At 39.6% G+C, this 16,867-nt stretch overlaps 1 protein-coding gene across 1 annotated transcript in view; it reads right to left on the reverse strand.

Moving 5' to 3' along the window:
- Window positions 1–14,918, reverse strand: part of GYS2 (glycogen synthase 2) — a 57,918-nt gene extending 43,000 nt beyond the window's left edge. The window contains exons 1-2 of the mRNA XM_004270931.3: window positions 14,432–14,918; window positions 3,620–3,801 (exon numbers count right to left, since the gene is read on the reverse strand). Of these exons, the coding sequence (XP_004270979.1) occupies window positions 3,620–3,801; window positions 14,432–14,549 (300 nt within the window). The 5' untranslated portion in view covers window positions 14,550–14,918. The remainder of the gene's footprint in view (window positions 1–3,619; window positions 3,802–14,431) is intronic.
- Between the last annotated feature and the right edge of the window lie 1,949 nt (window positions 14,919–16,867).

The following is a 16,867-nucleotide window of genomic DNA, read 5'->3' on the forward strand; positions in this document are numbered from 1 at the left end:
CAGTAGCTATTTCAAATTTTTTCCAATTGTAATTATTTAGTCACTTGTATATCCAAGTTTTAACTTCCCCTTTGGTCGCTATTTTTCTATAGTAATTTACTCATGCTCTTTATTTTATGTTTATTCTCATATTACATGCAAGGCAATACCATAAATCACTTCAAACCCTTCTTGAAGTTGGCAGAAGCTAAGAGCTTCTCTCTTTGGGTATCCAGACCTCTCTAGTAAATTGAATGTGTCTACACTGCTTACATTGATGTTATGACTCCACCCAAGGCTGAATTTTACAGAACATGAAAGCCCGTTTGATCCTCATTCCCTTGCTTGGGACTCAGGAATGTATGGTGACGTCTCTTTCCCAGCCATGCCTCAGTCAACATTGAAAGACCCTCATTATGTGTCAGTCGCTTCCACTGTAATTCATATTTATCACTCTTTCAGATTGAGTTTTCCTGAGCCCCAAACAACCTTTCAATAGTTTTCTCTTTGGGACACTCATTGATTTATGTATTCAGTTAACAAGTAGCTACTGGCTGCCTAATATGTGACATATGATACAGTGAGCGCTGAACAGAGAACATAAGCTAGCTTGTCTTGACGTGCAGTGCATTCTCAGCCCTGACATGGAAACATCCTTACATCAGAAATCCATGTAGAATCTTGAGACCAGTCAGTTCCACCATGGTTTTCACCTCCCTCTTTTATCCCAAGTGCTTCAAATGCGAACCCCTTCTAACATCTCACTCATTTCATCCCAACAGTACAACATGCAACCTTCCCTACTCTCCTAATTCTCCATGTTACTCTCACTGTGATATGCTTCCATGGTGCCCTCTGGGACCTCAAGTTCCCTTTTAAACTAAATATTCTGCACCTTAAACCTTGTATATATCTCCTAGACATCACCACTGACATGGACATCTCAGTAAGAACTTCTCATTTTTTCACCCCCAGAAACTGTATTCCTGGGGTGAGTAGGAAGGAAAGTTACGAGTTTTTAAATTACACTGAAACTTTTAAAACCTTATTCTTTATTCGTATATAAAGACACCTGTGAAATTTTCCTTATGCAAATATGTTACTTTCCTTATCCTACAAATCTCTTGGTTACTTTTCTACCTTATTCTGGGCAACTTTAAAATCCAGGATTATATCCTACACACTTACATCATAGCTATTGGACGTTACTGACTTCAAAGAACTTCATGGCAATCTTACCCTTGTCAAAATCCAAACTGTTCCTCCTCTGAAATGTTCAACCTTAGCATTGTATCCCTTGACCACAACTATCATACTTCTACTTCTCTCACTATATTTCTCCCAGTGTATGCCTCCCTTCAAGACCTCCAGTTTCTGGAACCTCCCATTTTCTCCTACATCATCCCCATCTTTCTCCTTTCATCCTTCCTTTTCTAACCATTTCACACCTAACAATTCATCAACACAATTAATTCAATCATACAGTTACCGCTAAGACTTGTGCCACCTGGCCCCGCTGCACAAATGCTGGAATTAAACGACACCAAATCTCCAACTATTTACTTCCTTCACTTCCACTCTAGCTGCTGGAGGAAGTCACAGTCGTGTATATTTGTGCCATTAAAAAGTCACGACTGGGCTTCCCTGGTGGCGCCGTGGTTGAGAGTTCGCCTGCCGATGCGGGGGATGTGGATTCGTGCCCCGGTCCGGGAGGATCCCACATGCTGCGGAGCGGCTGGGCCCGTGAGCCATGGCCGCTGAGCCTGCGCGTCCGGAGCCTGTGCTCCGCAACGGGAGAGGCCACAACGGTGAGAGGCCCGCGTACCGCAAAAAAAAAAAACACACCAAAAAAGTCACGACTGTACCTTAAAAATGTCTAGAAATTCTTTTCCCTATTCCTTGAACACTTTCTGGACGTTTTTTTGTCATATTCTCTTATTTTAACACTTGCCTCCTCTCAGATGACCTTTAGCTCTTAAGATCATCAGAAACACTGAGTGAGACCATCCTGAATTCTTCATCAGCTTATCTCTGTTTGCATTCATCCTTTGTTTCCGGTTTGAGTGAGGAGTGAAGAACGATCCTTTTAGTAGTGCTTTGGATCTCGTTCCCTCTCCTGTCCTGAGTGATCTTAGTCTCTTCAATCATCCATTCCTTCTGAACTTTCCGCTTCTCTCTGCTCCCCCTAGATATTTCCTTCTGTCATATAAATGTGCTCACTCATATTTAAGAAAATACCAACTCTCAAAACCATGTCACTCTGAAACAACTTAATTATCTTTCCTCTTCACAGAAAAATCTCATAGCCACACTTCTGTATCCTTCATCTCACCACTCATTCATTCCTCAAGTTACTGCAATATGATTTAACCCTCCTTTTTCCCCTGAAGCTGTAGTTAGCTGGCTGACCACAAATGGCCTGAATATTGCTAAACCAAGCTGACCCTGGTTCAATCCTTTGTTGATTCAGTCCCTCCTCTATACTTGAAACTCTCTCCTTCCTTGTCTTGACATCTCTATTCCTGTTGTGATGGCAACAAATTACTGCCTTCCTAGTAGTTTAAAACAACGCAAATCTGTTATCTGTAAGATTTGGGAGCAAGTCCTCTGAAATGGGTCTTATGGGTTAAAACCGACATGTCAGCAGAGTTGCATTCCACTTGCAGTCCCTAGGGGAGAATCTGTTCTTTAGCCTTTCCCAGCTTCTAGAGGCCACCTGCATTCCTTGGCTTGTGGCCCCTTCCTTCCCCCATCTCAAAGCTCTCATCACTCCAATTTCTGCTTCCATTGTCACATCTCATCTCTGATTCTAATTCTACTGCCTCCTTTTTTTTTTTTTTTTTTTTTCGGTACGCGGGCCTCTCACTGTTGTGGCCTCTCCCGTTGCGGAGCACAGGCTCCGGACGCACAGGCTCAGCGGCCATGGCTCACGGGCCCAGCCGCTCCGCGGCATGTGGGATCTTCCCGGACCGGGGCACGAACCCGTGTCCCCTGCATCGGCAGGCGGACTCTCAACCACTGCGCCACCAGGGAAGCCCTACTGCCTCCTTCATATAAGGACCCTTGTAATTACATTGGACCCACCCAGATAATCCAGGATAATCTTCGCATCTCAAGAACCTTAACATAGTCACAACTACAAAGTTCTTCTGCTTTATAAGGTAACATATTCACAGGTTCTGAGGATTAGCACTTAGACATCCTTGGTTCTAATCACCAGCTGAACTTCTACTTTTGCAGTCTCTGACTTCTTTTTGTGTAGATATTCTAACATGTTCACATTGCCCAAGATTTGGCTCAAAACCTTTGCTCTTAGTCGATAATCTTCCACTGAATAATGCTATCAATACCCATATTGTCAACTACAATTTAGACACAAATCACTTTTCCCCAAACATCTCTATTCTATACCCTCTGCTGAGTTCCAAACCTAGTATACTTCTAGATGGATATATTATGGTTTTCACAAAGTACCTCAAATGTAACCTATTTAAAATCAAGTTCATCATCTTCTTCTAAACCAACTCCTTTCCCCTAAGAAGATGAGTGGCCTTTTCTTGTGAGTTCGTGTACATTGTGGTGTTTTCCCACAACAGTTTACTAAGGCTTGCTTAATGAAGTGTCAGACAGTATCCTTTACCTGGCAGCCATGTTTGTTCATCACGTCCACTGCTCTTCTCACAGCATCATTTACAGGTTCACATTGTTCCACCTGAGTCTTCATATTATGCTCAAAATATGGACCAAGCAGAAAGTAATTGTCTCCCCATTCATCTGCTGTTGTTTTGGCCTTTGTCTGAATCACAGTATAGATGCCACCAACTGTTAAAAAGAAAAGGTCCCATTATCATTCAGGTTAGTAGTTCATTTTAAGTGATGAAGGGATGGACACGAGTCTTCATTTTTTTCTATGTTACTTAAGCCAACATTTTTTTAATGAAGTATAGTTGATATATAATATTGGGTTAGTACTCATTTTTAAGTTAGCATTTGGGATCCATCAAACGCAAGGGTTTATTTAATTTTCTAAAAGAAAATTTTTAAGGGACATAATCAAACAGTTACTATTTTGTTCAATTTCATGCTGGGTGCTTGTCAGAAAGCAACAGGTTGACAGCAGCAGAGAAGTACAAATATTTCAAGGAAACCTGAAGAGACAATTGGAATAAAGCAGTACTTGGCTTAAACCTCTATCCACATGGAAGTGTCAAAGGTGAGACAAACAGCTATTGTCATGACACATGCCCTCAGCAGCAGTAATCACATTTCACCCCTTCTCCAACAGTGGTCCAAGGGGATAAAATACGACCAAGTAACAGCCACTGCTCAAATTATAAGTCTCCCAGGATAAAGAGCCTCTTCCCTTCTAGGGACCAAGCAAGTACCTTTTGACAAGGAGAAGCTGATGGATTTTGAGGGGGGGGATGCTTGGCCCAATCCTCATGTCAAACCCAATGAAACAAATACAAGTTTTCATATGGTATTTCATTTTGCCTCTCTGGCATTGCTGCTACCACTATTAAAACACAAAGCCAAAAAATATGTATACTCTTGGAAAATACGCAGACTGTTATACCCAGCATGTTTACCTCTGGAAAACTGTCCTGGGGGAAAAATAAGAAGATGTGTGTATAAGGATATTTATTAAAGAATTATGGTGGTGAAAAATTGTAACCAACTTTAATTGAACTAGTTAACTCACGTAACCTGTCTAAGGCTCAATTAGCTCACCTGTTCAAGGGGGCTAAAACAGTACATCACTTGGGGAGGAAGGGCAGGTTGGAGCAGCAGTATTAAAAATTAGGCCTCCTTGAGAAGGTGATATTTGGAGTGAGTACTTAAAAGGGTAAGGAAATCAGGCAAGTGGATATCATGGGGAAGAAATTTTTAGGCAGAGAGAACAGTCAGAGGCAAGGCTCTATTTTGGGAGCAGAGAGTCCTAGGCATTCAAAAGGAGGGGTTCAGTAAACAGGTGGGAGGAATAGAGAGGACCGAGGGGAAAAAGGCCTTCAGTAAACTGGACAGGATATTTCCCGTGCCAGCTCAAAGCAATCACCTCGTATGAGAACATGAAAACAATGTGAATCAATTTCTTGAGCGATCTTCGTCCATGAACCACAGGCAAAGGAACGACTCAAGAAATCCTGTATAAAATTCCCAAGCCAATACAGATTCTGGCACCAATCATCAACCCCACTTCCAAGGACAATTTTGTTACTTGTATATTAAGAAGAAAAAGTCTTATTTTTCATCATGGTTTTTCATAAGGTATTTCAATTCTTCAGGATGTAGGGTTTGATAGCTACTGCATCTCTTAAATTTCTTATTTCAATAAAGTAGACCTTTAATAATAAATCTTGCCATTTGCCTATTTTTTTGAAAGTCTGAATCACTCAAAATACACACTTTGGTAAATTGCCTTTTGAGAGGTGAGACACAAAAGGCAAATGTTAATAGTATTACATGATACAACCGGGTTCATTAATTTATAAAAGAAAAGAGCGGGCTTCCCTGGTGGCGCAGTGGTTGAGAGTCCGCCTGCCGATGCAGGGGACACGGGTTCGTGTCCCGGTCCGGGAAGATCCCATATGCCGCGGAGCGGCTGGGCCCGTGAGCCATGGCCGCTGAGCCTGTGCGTCCGGAGCCTGTGCTCCGCAACGGGAGAGGCCAAAGCAGTGAGAGGCCCGCGTACCGCAAAAAATAAATAAATAAATAAATAAATATACTTTATTAAAAAAAAAAAAAGAAAAGAGCTAATATAACTCCCAACATGTAAATATTACATGTAATTTTCATATAAGCCTACATAAATGTATTGTCCTTAGAAACTTGATCTTTAAGAAAAAACTTTTTGACCATACCTAAAAGAAACTTAAACTGTCACTTGAGCAGAATCTGATAATAAGGACACTATCAATCTCAGCTCAGGTGGGGACAGCGTGTCCTCAGATGAGGACAGCGTGGGACCAGAAAGAGGCTCTGCAAACCTGCAAGCAGAGCCTTTCAGACTGCACCAGAACAGACAGGATTCACTTAACCATTCAACCACGAATCTGAGTCTACATAAATTGATGCCAACCTCAAGGATGCCTAAATATTTCCCCAAATTCCAGAAAAATTTAGGAACCGTCAAAACCACTTGTTGAGGAAAAAAAAATTAGAGAAATAGTTTGCAAGAGCAACTAAAAAGAAGAACTTTTCTCTAACGTCTTGGAGTCACATCTTAGCAACATATTTAAAGGTATATATATTTATATAAGCTTTATTCAAGCCCACCGTCAATAAAAATTGAAAATCTCCAAATAATTCCTCCTCTTTGTAGACTATTTTCCTTCATGTTTATATTATCCAGGGGACTATGTTATCGGGTTCTGATGGCATACACTTATTAAATGTCTTATTCACATTTCAGGTCTTGAAAACTCTCTTTTATTTGCAACTGTGTACCTTGCCCAGAGACCTTTGAACATCCTTGTTTGTTAGATTATGTGTTGCAAATTAAAATACACTCGGGTTAATGCAAACATATCTTTATTTACTAAAGGATGTAAGGGAGAAGAGAAATTTTTTATTTCAAAAAAAATACATGGTTAGATTTGAGAATTGAAATGCAAAGATAGACACAATTAATCTGCTGCTTCTTTTTCCCATTTGAGGACTTCAACCTTGAGATAAATAGTCCCCAAATAGCCTTAGAGTGTTTACAAATACTATGACTATGTTCTTTCAGTCTATCAGGAATAAAAACATAAAATTTCATCTCATATTGGTTGAGGCTTGATTGTAAATAAAACTTCCCTCCTCCCAGGCTTCTCCCCGTACAGTCTTTCTATGGGGAGGTCCTCTTACTGCTATTTCACAGGTTCAAGCTCCATTTCAGGCCCTCCCTGTCCTTCCCAGATTTATATGCCAACGACTTTCCTTAATTTTCACTCTATTTAACACCTTATACCCGAAACTCCTCTCTCGGCATGCTCATTAAAGATGAATATGATAGAGCTTCCCTGGTGGCGCAGTGGTTGAGAGTCCGCCTGCCGATGCAGGGAACATGGGTTCATGCCCCAGTCTGGGAGGATTCCACATGCCCCGGAGCGGCTGGGCCCGTGAGCCATGGCCGCTGGGTCTGCACGTCCGGAGCCTGTGCTCCGCAACGGGAGAAGCCACAGCAGTGAGACGCCCGCGTACCGCAAAAAAAAAAAGATGAATATGATAGCTGAGAAATAGGGTCATTTCTATTTTCAAATCTGGAGTACAAACCAAAGGTTCACCAACACATATTTTTTAATGTATTATTGTTTTACCACAGTGTAGGTCATTGAATTTGGACTTACCCTTCACTTTCAAACATGTACTTTGTCTTTTATTGATCTACACTTTCCTGAAACAACATGGAAGCTGTCTGTAGTGTGAGGGCAAAGTATCAAGCCTTTCATCAGAAAGAAAAGATGAGCTATCATAGCACATATGTCAATGAAGTAGCTAAAACCTCAAGTTTTTATCTAGAAACACTGCTGATATTGTTAAAAGCAGAATTCCAAGGCAGTATGGAAGGTGGGCACCAGCCATAAAAAGGAGATATATGTTATAATATATAAATGTAAGTATATATATATAGACTCTTCACTATATTTAAATGGTTAAAAGTCAGAGAATTTAGAAGTCTATGATTTCAGTGTGCATAGCTACTAATCTGACCCTCCTGTCCCAAGACACAGTTACAGAAGCAGGCATAGTCATTACACAGTTAGACATCATTCTCTGAGGCAGCAGGTCTTGGTAGGAAAGAGATTAAATGCTACTGGTGACGATGGCCACCAAATGTTCATGTGCCTAGCAGTCAGCTGGGTCTGTGGTTCAAATCAAAGCAGCCGCAGTCCTGGGCAGTGGGAGATGATACACTAAGAGCATGCCCACAAGCACGCCCCACCCTGATTACATCCACAGCGGCAGCTCTGAGTATTTTATACAGGAAGGGCTTAGTCCTGGCAATCTGGATGAAAGGGAAGTGGAGAGACCAGTACTCATCTTGAACGTATGTGTGTGATAAGCGTGGTTCTTACAGAGACTGTGTGTTTCATGTGGTGTGGTTCAGGATGCTTTTGACATGACATGGCCACTGCATATCCACACCAGGCAAAGAAACCCCAACCTCTAATTACAGCGTTGCCCATGATGGTAGTAACTTTGATCCATGTATTTTTTTTCTCTTTCTTCTTCTGCATTTAAAAATAGAAACATGCAATTGCTCAAAGTGAGAGCTAGTGTGAAAATGAATGTCCCCATTTTATGAATAAACTTTATAAGAGATAACAATAAGATAACAGAGTGTTAATAGATGCTAAGCACAGTTCTAAGTGATTTACAGTTGGTGTTTCTTTTAGTTTTCACAACACTATTAAGGCAGATGCTATTATTATCTTTATTTTTAGATGGGGAAACTGAGACACAGAGAGGCTATGAGATGGATCCAATATTACAAAGGTAATGATGGAGTGAGGATTACAATCCAGGCAGTCTGACTCCAGAGCCCACAAGTTTTAGATAGCAGTAAGTATAATTGTCCCTTGGTACCCACAGCAGGTTGGTTTTGGGGACACCACTCCCCAACCACCACTGTGGATACCAAAATCCAAGGATGCTCAAATCCCTTATATAAAATGGCATAGTATTTGCATATAACCTATGCCTATCCTCCTATATACTTTAAATCATCTCTAGGTTACTTATAACACCTAACACAATGTAAATGGGGGTGTAACTAGTTTGCTGGTACGTGGTAAATTCAAGGTTTGCTTTTTGGAGCTTTCTGGAGTTTTATTTCGACTATTTTTGATCCAGAGTTGGTTGAATCCGCAGATGTGGAACCGTGGATACAGACGGCCGACTGTAACTCTATTGAACAACATACTGATGAATCTTTGAAAATGGTGGTGGGAGGGGCAGAGGGAGAAAGTGAGCAGTATCACACATCTTTAAGTCTTGGGGAAGGTGGAATCCTTTCTACTCTGCTCTCGAGAAAGGCCATTTGGAAAACAGCACTTAGGGGAAATAGCTTTTTTATTTTGGCTCTAAACATTCTGAGTTAATAAAAAGGAACCCAAGGTTAAGGGAACTTTAGAGCAGTGGTTCTCACATCAATCACAGGGACCTTTGGAAATCTGATGAAATCATTCAGTCCTTTTCTCTGACAAAGCACGTACACATATGAGCACACAATATTCACATACAATTTTGGAAGGTTTGCAAACTCCTGGAAGTTCACTTTCATCAAGGTCTCCACCTTTAGAACTCCTGCCTCAGATTGCAGTAGTGGACTTGATCATAATCAGTTTCTACCACATCTTTTTGACTGTAGTTTTCTGAATTATTCCATGTGCCTTTTGTACCATGTAACCCAGAACTATGGTGTCCAGTTTGAGGAGGGAGCAGGGAGAAATATTATGTCAGGCAATAAGCTGGTGTGGACAAAGAATGTCACCTGCCATTTCAGTAAACAAAGGATGTTTTGTGCATGAAGTCATCAGCCACCGTACCTGCCCCGATGGTACACCCCGAGGGGAATTCAGGATGGAGAAAAACAGGATACTGGCCCTAGATAGTTAAGAAGCATATCAAAGGAATATTTCAATCATTGAAATCAATGATTTCAATGATTTCTGCAAGCCCAGTCTCTTGCATCTTTCCAAACATAGAAAATACTTAAAGTCATTAACTTGAGATGTCTGTCTTTGTAATTAGCAGTAACGTTTTGATGTCTGACTACATGTTCATGTTTTTTTTTTTTTTCCAGCAAAAATTGCTATATATCCTGGCCCTTGCCTTACCTCTTTGGAACACTCCCTCAGAGTGAACTGAGAGACTATAGTCCTCAGAAAGTCTGCTGAATAAAACACAGTTCTCAACTTCTGGTTGTGCAATCTTTTTTTCAGTTGACACTGGCTTTGTGCTAAAACAAATTGTTTTTAGTCAACTTTTAGAGGAAAGCATCCATTTAGTGACTAAATTTCAGAAGTGTTCACATTTATTAGATTAGCATACGTTATTTCTGACAACATTCATTAAACTCTTTTTAATGACCCTAAATATCCTCCACATGGTCATTGGTCCACAATCTACAATGATTTGGGCAAGTTTGTATAGAAGAAATGACTGTAGCAAAGAAGTTGAAAGTAAAGCTTATCTCCAATATTGGGGCAAAACTCTCCATCCTAGACCATGGCACAGTTACTTTCCTGCTAGCCTGTCCCACAGCTAGTAATAGTTTTTTATATACACCACTTTTTGTGGTGTATATATACAATGGAATGCTACTCAACCATGAAAAAAGAATGAAATTTTGCCATTTGCAGCAACATGGATGGACTTGGAAGGCATTATGTTAAGTGAAATTCGTCAGAGAGAGAAAGACAAATCCTGTATGATATCGTTTATGTGTGGAATCTAAAAGATACAACAAACTAGTGAATAAAACCAAAAAGAAGCAGACTCACAGACATAGAGAACAAATTAGTGATTACCAGTGGGGAGATGGAAGGGGGGAGGAGCAATGTAGGGGTGGGGGGAAAAGTTATTATGGAATTATATGAAATCATGTGTGTGAAAGTTGCAAACTGTAAACCACTATAGAATTTAAAGAATTTTTCATTCAGTTAAAAATAATTTTTAAAAAACCACATCTGACTCCTTAACACTTTCCATTATCTAGAACTTCAATGGCTTCCCATCCTTCATGGATTGGAAATGTAACTCCTTAAGGCTCTTAACTCACCATACATTCCACAGTCCAGCCCTTGCTGGTGTCTCTTGTCTCCTCTCATGCTCCACTCCTTTTCTGCCTCTGAGCTTCCCTCAGATCATTGAACAGAGTATACTTCCTCACCTCTGCACCTTGGCATGTACAGTTCCCATGCATAGAACTCTGTCCCCTCTTTATCACCGCCTCATCTCTACCCAACAGCTATTCATCCTTCAGGTGTCAGCTCAAATGTCTTTTCATCAAAGGTTCTTCCGAAGCCTCCAACTAGGTAAAAACCTCCCCCATCCCCAATAAATTACAGGCAGACCTCAGAGGTAATTGTAGGCTGTGCTCCAGACCAGCTCAATAGAGCGAGTATTGCAATAAAGAGAATCATGAATTTTTTGGTTTCCCTGTGCCTATAAAAGGTATGTTTACACTATACCACAATCTGTTAAGCGTGCAATAGCATTTGTCTAAAAAAAATAATGTACATACCTTAATTTAAAAATACCTTATTACTAAAAAAGACTGCCCATCATCTGAGCCTTCAGCGAGTTGTAATCTTTTTGCAGTAGTAACATCAAAGATCACTGATCACCATAACGAATACATTAATAATGAAAAAGTTTGATATATTGTGAGGATTACTAGACTGTGACACAGAGACACGAAATTTGATGCAGGGGTGCCACAAACCTTCCATTTGTAAGAAAGAATGCAACATTGGCTAAGTACAGGAAAGCGAAACAGTAAAATGAGGTCTGCCTTTATAGTCCTAGAGCACCTTGTTCTCATTCTTACGCTCATTACATTTGACTACAATTGCATGTTCAATGTCCATCTTCCTACAAGTTCATAAATTCTGGAAGATTGGGAATCAATTCTGTATTGTCAAATTCTAAGCCCCTTGTTTTCCAGTGTCTCATACCCAGTAGACACTTGATGAATCTTTACTGAATGAGAGCAATAAATTTCAAGGTTAATGTGAACAAGTAGAAAAGGTTATTTTGACGTCTGAGAATTAACACCCAATAATTTAACTATGACTCTCCTGTTTGTTATATTTTACACATTTCCATTGTTCATGGGCAAAATTCTGGCAGTTAGGAATTTTTTTCCCCTAAGAAATCTTTTGTCTTCTTGGATATGAATACATTTTGTTGTTTCCACAAAACATTGTAAGATGGCTGGAGCATACTACATTCATTTTATCATGAAGAAACTGATATTCAGACAGTTTAAGGGATTTTTTTCTAAGTCTTAGAAAACCCTGACCTTTTTGACTAAAGTCCTGTGTCCTTTCACCTACAGGGCACTTCCTTAGAAACTGGACATTTTAATTTTTAATGCTTGTGTGGTAATAAAAAAGAGAAGTGGACCCAGAGGAGACCTAAATGCTAGTCCCAACCCTGCCATTTGCTTGATCATTTAATACCTTGTAGGCATCCTTTTCATCTATGAAGTGGGGGAGTTGGAGTCATGATCTCAGAGATGCCTTTTATCACTGCTATGAACTGCAGGGAAGTAAAAGTTCAAAGTAAATTTTTTCAAAGAAACTGTAGTGTCAATGTCTTGTCAGGGATGGACACAATAATTGTCCATTTATATAAAAATTTCTTAAAAATATGACCATGGGGGCTTCCCTGGTGGCGCAGTAGTTGAGAGTCCGCCTGCCGATGCAGGGGACATGGGTTCGTGCCCCGGTCTGGGAAGATCCCACATGCCGCAGAGCGGCTGGGCCCGTGAGCCATGGCCGCTGAGCCTGCGCGTCCGGAGCCTGTGCTCTGCAACGGGAGAGGCCACAACAGTGAGAGGCCCGCGTACCGAAAAAAAAAAAAATGACCATGATAAATATTAAAGGTATGTTGGAAATGATATCAATTTGGGTAAATCACTCTGTGGGTCCCATCTTGACAAGAAAATTCCCTTCCTCTTGTATGCGAAATGAAAGAAAATAAGTATCGAAGGCAACTTGGAGGTTGAAAAATAAATGTATTCATTCCTTCATGCAAAAGAAAAAAACCCATTGAGCATTTTCTATGCGCCAGGCACTGTTCTAGGCCCTGAGAGCTGTATGCATGTAGTCAGGATACAAGATCTGTGGGATAAACAGTTTCACCTGTGTGTGCCCAGCACCGGGAGACAATGCCCCAGCAATGTTTGCTAGAAGGAAGGAGAGGGGCTCTGCTCAGGAGAACCCACACAGAGGTCTTCTGAACTGATTCTTGGTGCAAAAGAGTACCCGCCAGTTTTTTCCACCAATAAGCTATATCCTTGAGTTCCTGCTTACTCTGAAGAAAACAACCTCTATTTCAAGTCACAGTCTGGGATTTATATATAGTAGAGATGGCTCTGTTCCCAGGAGCTTTGGGCATATTTAAAAACCTTGGGCTGGAAAAAGAACAGTAGGAACAGCTATTGGTATAATACTTCACGCTTCCATATTAAGGTTTCTGTCCCCTTCTTCCTCAGTAAACTGCAAACAGGAAGACTGTGATTTGTTCTCTGACATTCATTCTGTGCATTTCTAAATAAGAAGAATTCATTTTTAATTTTTAGTTTATGATTTTATGAATTTTATGAATGCATACACATGAGAGCTTTGAGCATAAGGTAAAAATCAGATTCTAAATACAATTTCTCTGATTTTGAGGTTTTGCTGGCTCTGATTAGCTAAAAGGAAGAAGTAATGTATCACATTCATGTTTATTTCAGATCCTTTAGACTACTGCAATAAACATGTCATAAAAAAAATAAATTTCAAAAAAATGAACATGTAATAGATCACATCACATGTTGTCATTTCAGATCCTTTAAATTCCACAAGTTATCACTGCCTTACCCATCAATCTTTTGGCCTGGTTTTTCATGACCTTGAAGAACTCAACCTTCAGAACGGTTCCTTTTTCTTTACCAATATTCCTTCAGTATTAGTGGTAATAGTCTTGACACTTTTAAACTAGACAATATCAATCCACGAGGAATTGTTTTTTAATAATTTTACAGATATCTTTATCATAAAAATCATTTAGGTCACAATTCTCTGCCTTGCCATCTCCAATCCAGTGTAAGTGATACTATACCTTATTAGGAAATTGTTTTAGATTTGGCAATTTGATTTCCTTTCTTATTTTATAATTTCTATATTTATATAGTATTGAAGAAAAAATTACATGCATTCTTCTTAATAGGAGCTCAATATTATGCCTTCTGAACTGGTTCTAAGTTAAAACTTTAATTCCAAGCTAATCTTGAATTATTAGAAATATTGTTAAATATTTCATATAATCGCTAACGGAGTGTGGGGTTAAAGTTTCTAATTGGTCCTGATCAGGCACAGTTCTTCCTAAAATAAAGTACAAAAGTGTGCTTTTCTTTGCTGAGAAAAATCATAAGACCAGAAAGGTAAATATTAACTCTATATTCCTGTCTTGTCATAACACGGATTTCAAATTTTAATTTAAATACACATTCTCTGGCCATGACTAATATTTTCAATTTTCTCTTCCTTCCACACATACACCAGTTTAAGGTTTCACTGCCTTTCATTTCAACCTTGTCAAAATAGACAAGGTTACACGTGATCTAAACATACTCGGTTTGAATTCTTTCCTCACTCACTGGCAATTCATCCTTACTAGAGAGCATTCTGTGAAATCCTAATCTACATTCTTCAGCAATCTGTCAAACAACCACCTCAGGGGCAGTACCAACCTTTATTGGTCACTTCCCAAGCGACTTCAAAGAGCAGTAGATCCTCCACAGGGAGTCCAGCTTCCCACCGGGGAAGCCCACCCAGGGATGTCACAGATAGGGATCGGCCTCGGAGCATTCTTCCTTCAGTTCTCTGGCACTTTTGAATCCCTCTTTCAATGAACTGTAATCCTAGGAGCGGTGCACGTTAGGGACTCAGAGGTTCAGAGCTGGTAGATCACAGGCTTTGGTAGCTTCTCAGAGGAATAAACCAGCAGAAAGAAATCTCATGGCCTTCCCAGAGAATTTCCAATGGAAGGCAGAATTCTTGGCTCCTTTTACAGTCTTTCTGGGACGGTCCAGTGAGGACACTATCTCCGATCAATATCTACCCAAACAACCCAGAGCAATCACAAGTAAAACCCTCCAGTTTGGGGCTTAGGTAAGCACCCCCTGGGATAATGGAATCTTCACAGGCTGATCATGACGTGAGTCCGGACATTTAGCCCTTGTCCTCTTGACCAAACTCCTAGACTCACACAGTCATCAGTACTTATTTCATCACTTCCAAAGTGATCCAGGAGTAGCAGTTCCCCTTATAAATTTTGCAGACCGTTGTACGTTACACGTAGAATTGACTGGGATGTATTTCTAAGCTCTAAATCTCTTTAGATTTCCTAAGTAAGTATTATTTTTTCTCTTGATTCCCATTTCTAGATCACTAAGAAAAATTATTTCTACTTATTTTATTCTACATTGACAAATCTAATTTTGTTGATAGGCATCGATCTTGGTTCCCTTTCCTTAATTACTTTTCTTAAAAATTTCCCTATGAAAATGCCAGGATGTCTTTGAGTATAACATACAAAGAATGTAATTTTGACTGACCCATTATCATCAGACCGTCATTTTAATGAGGTTGTAGAAATTAATTTTAGTCATATTTGTATAATTACCTCAAATATTATCAAATTGATAAAAAATAATTCAATGGATGTAAAAGTGTTCAAATATGGGAAGAAAATTGCAAAAGACATTAAGTTCTGAAATATGACCAGGATCTGCCTGTCAATAAATGCTATAAATATATATTTTTTCCCATGTGTTTGTATGTATATAAGCATGTATGTGCTAATTTATTTACACACACAGCTACACTCTATATTGCTCCTAAAGGGAGTAAAGACATTCACAAAATGAATGTTTTGAAACCTCTTGCTTTACAGTTTTAGCCTACAATCGATACGTTTACATTATTATTCCATATAGCGGCAGAATTGAAATTCACGCAAAATATCCTTCACGTTCGAACATGAGCAGAATTCTCATAGAATAGTTTGTTACTTGTTAGTACTTTTACTATTTTAATTTTTTACTATTTATTGTAACTAATCTTATTTGTTACTTCTTAGTACTAAAACTTAATGAAAGATTCTAACATTTTAGAGTTAGAAAGGTTAGAATCTTTAATAAGGTCTTTAGCCATTTTCTGTACAGGGGGCCTTACCTACTTAGGCATATTTTAATGACTCGAGATAGAGAAAACCATATTTCATTATCTGATATTAATAAATCAATGTGAATCAAGTAGATTAAAAATCTCTTCCATGATTCAGTGACGTATTTGATTCTTATCTTTGTAAATTTAAGTATATAGTTTATTATCCATTCATTCAAGTGGTGGGAAAAAAGTTAAGTGGCTAATCAAAAAATTCAAGTACTAGAATAATAAAAATAGGAGCCCAAATTATCGAAAATGACTTTCTGCTTCACAAAATGACTTGCTTGTGTTGACATAAGCCCTGTGAGTCCTGCAAATAAAAATTCCAATAAAACCAAACAGAAGGACATGTTGACAGGAAGTGAGAACAGGGTGACAGGGTTGTGATAGAGCTTGAAGTCTGCAGTGTCTAGTCTCAGCAACCCTGAGAGTGGTTCCTCCAGGATTGAACAAGCCCCAGGATAGCTGGTCCACATTATCCAAATTACACTGTGAGACTTTATTCATTCACAGCATGTGCCAGGTATCACGTGCTTGGTTGTACGGTCATCACTTGCGAGGGCAAGTCCAATCTGCCACTTATCAGCTATGGAACCTCAAGCCAATTGCTTAACTAAGTTTTGATATTCTTACTAAAGTGAGGATGAGATCATTTGTGTAAGGGACTTAGTACACTGCCTGGCACTATACTGACCTCTTTAATAACTTCCAGCCTTATTTATAAGACATATAGTGGTCACCTAAAAGCTTCCCCTAAGAGCAGTGGTTACTATTGGAGAGAAGAGGAGTAAAAAGGAAGCTTACTTTTCTTGAATTTTTTTTTTTTTTTTGCGGTACGCAGGCCTCTCACTGTTGTGGCCTCTCCCGTTGCAGAGCACAGGCTCCGGACGCGCAGGCTCAATGGCCATGGCTCACAGGCCCAGCCGCTCCGCGGCATGTGGGATCTTCCCGGACCG

This window comes from Orcinus orca, chromosome 11, assembly GCF_937001465.1.
Source record: "Orcinus orca chromosome 11, mOrcOrc1.1, whole genome shotgun sequence".
Classification (NCBI taxonomy): domain Eukaryota; kingdom Metazoa; phylum Chordata; class Mammalia; order Artiodactyla; family Delphinidae; genus Orcinus; species Orcinus orca.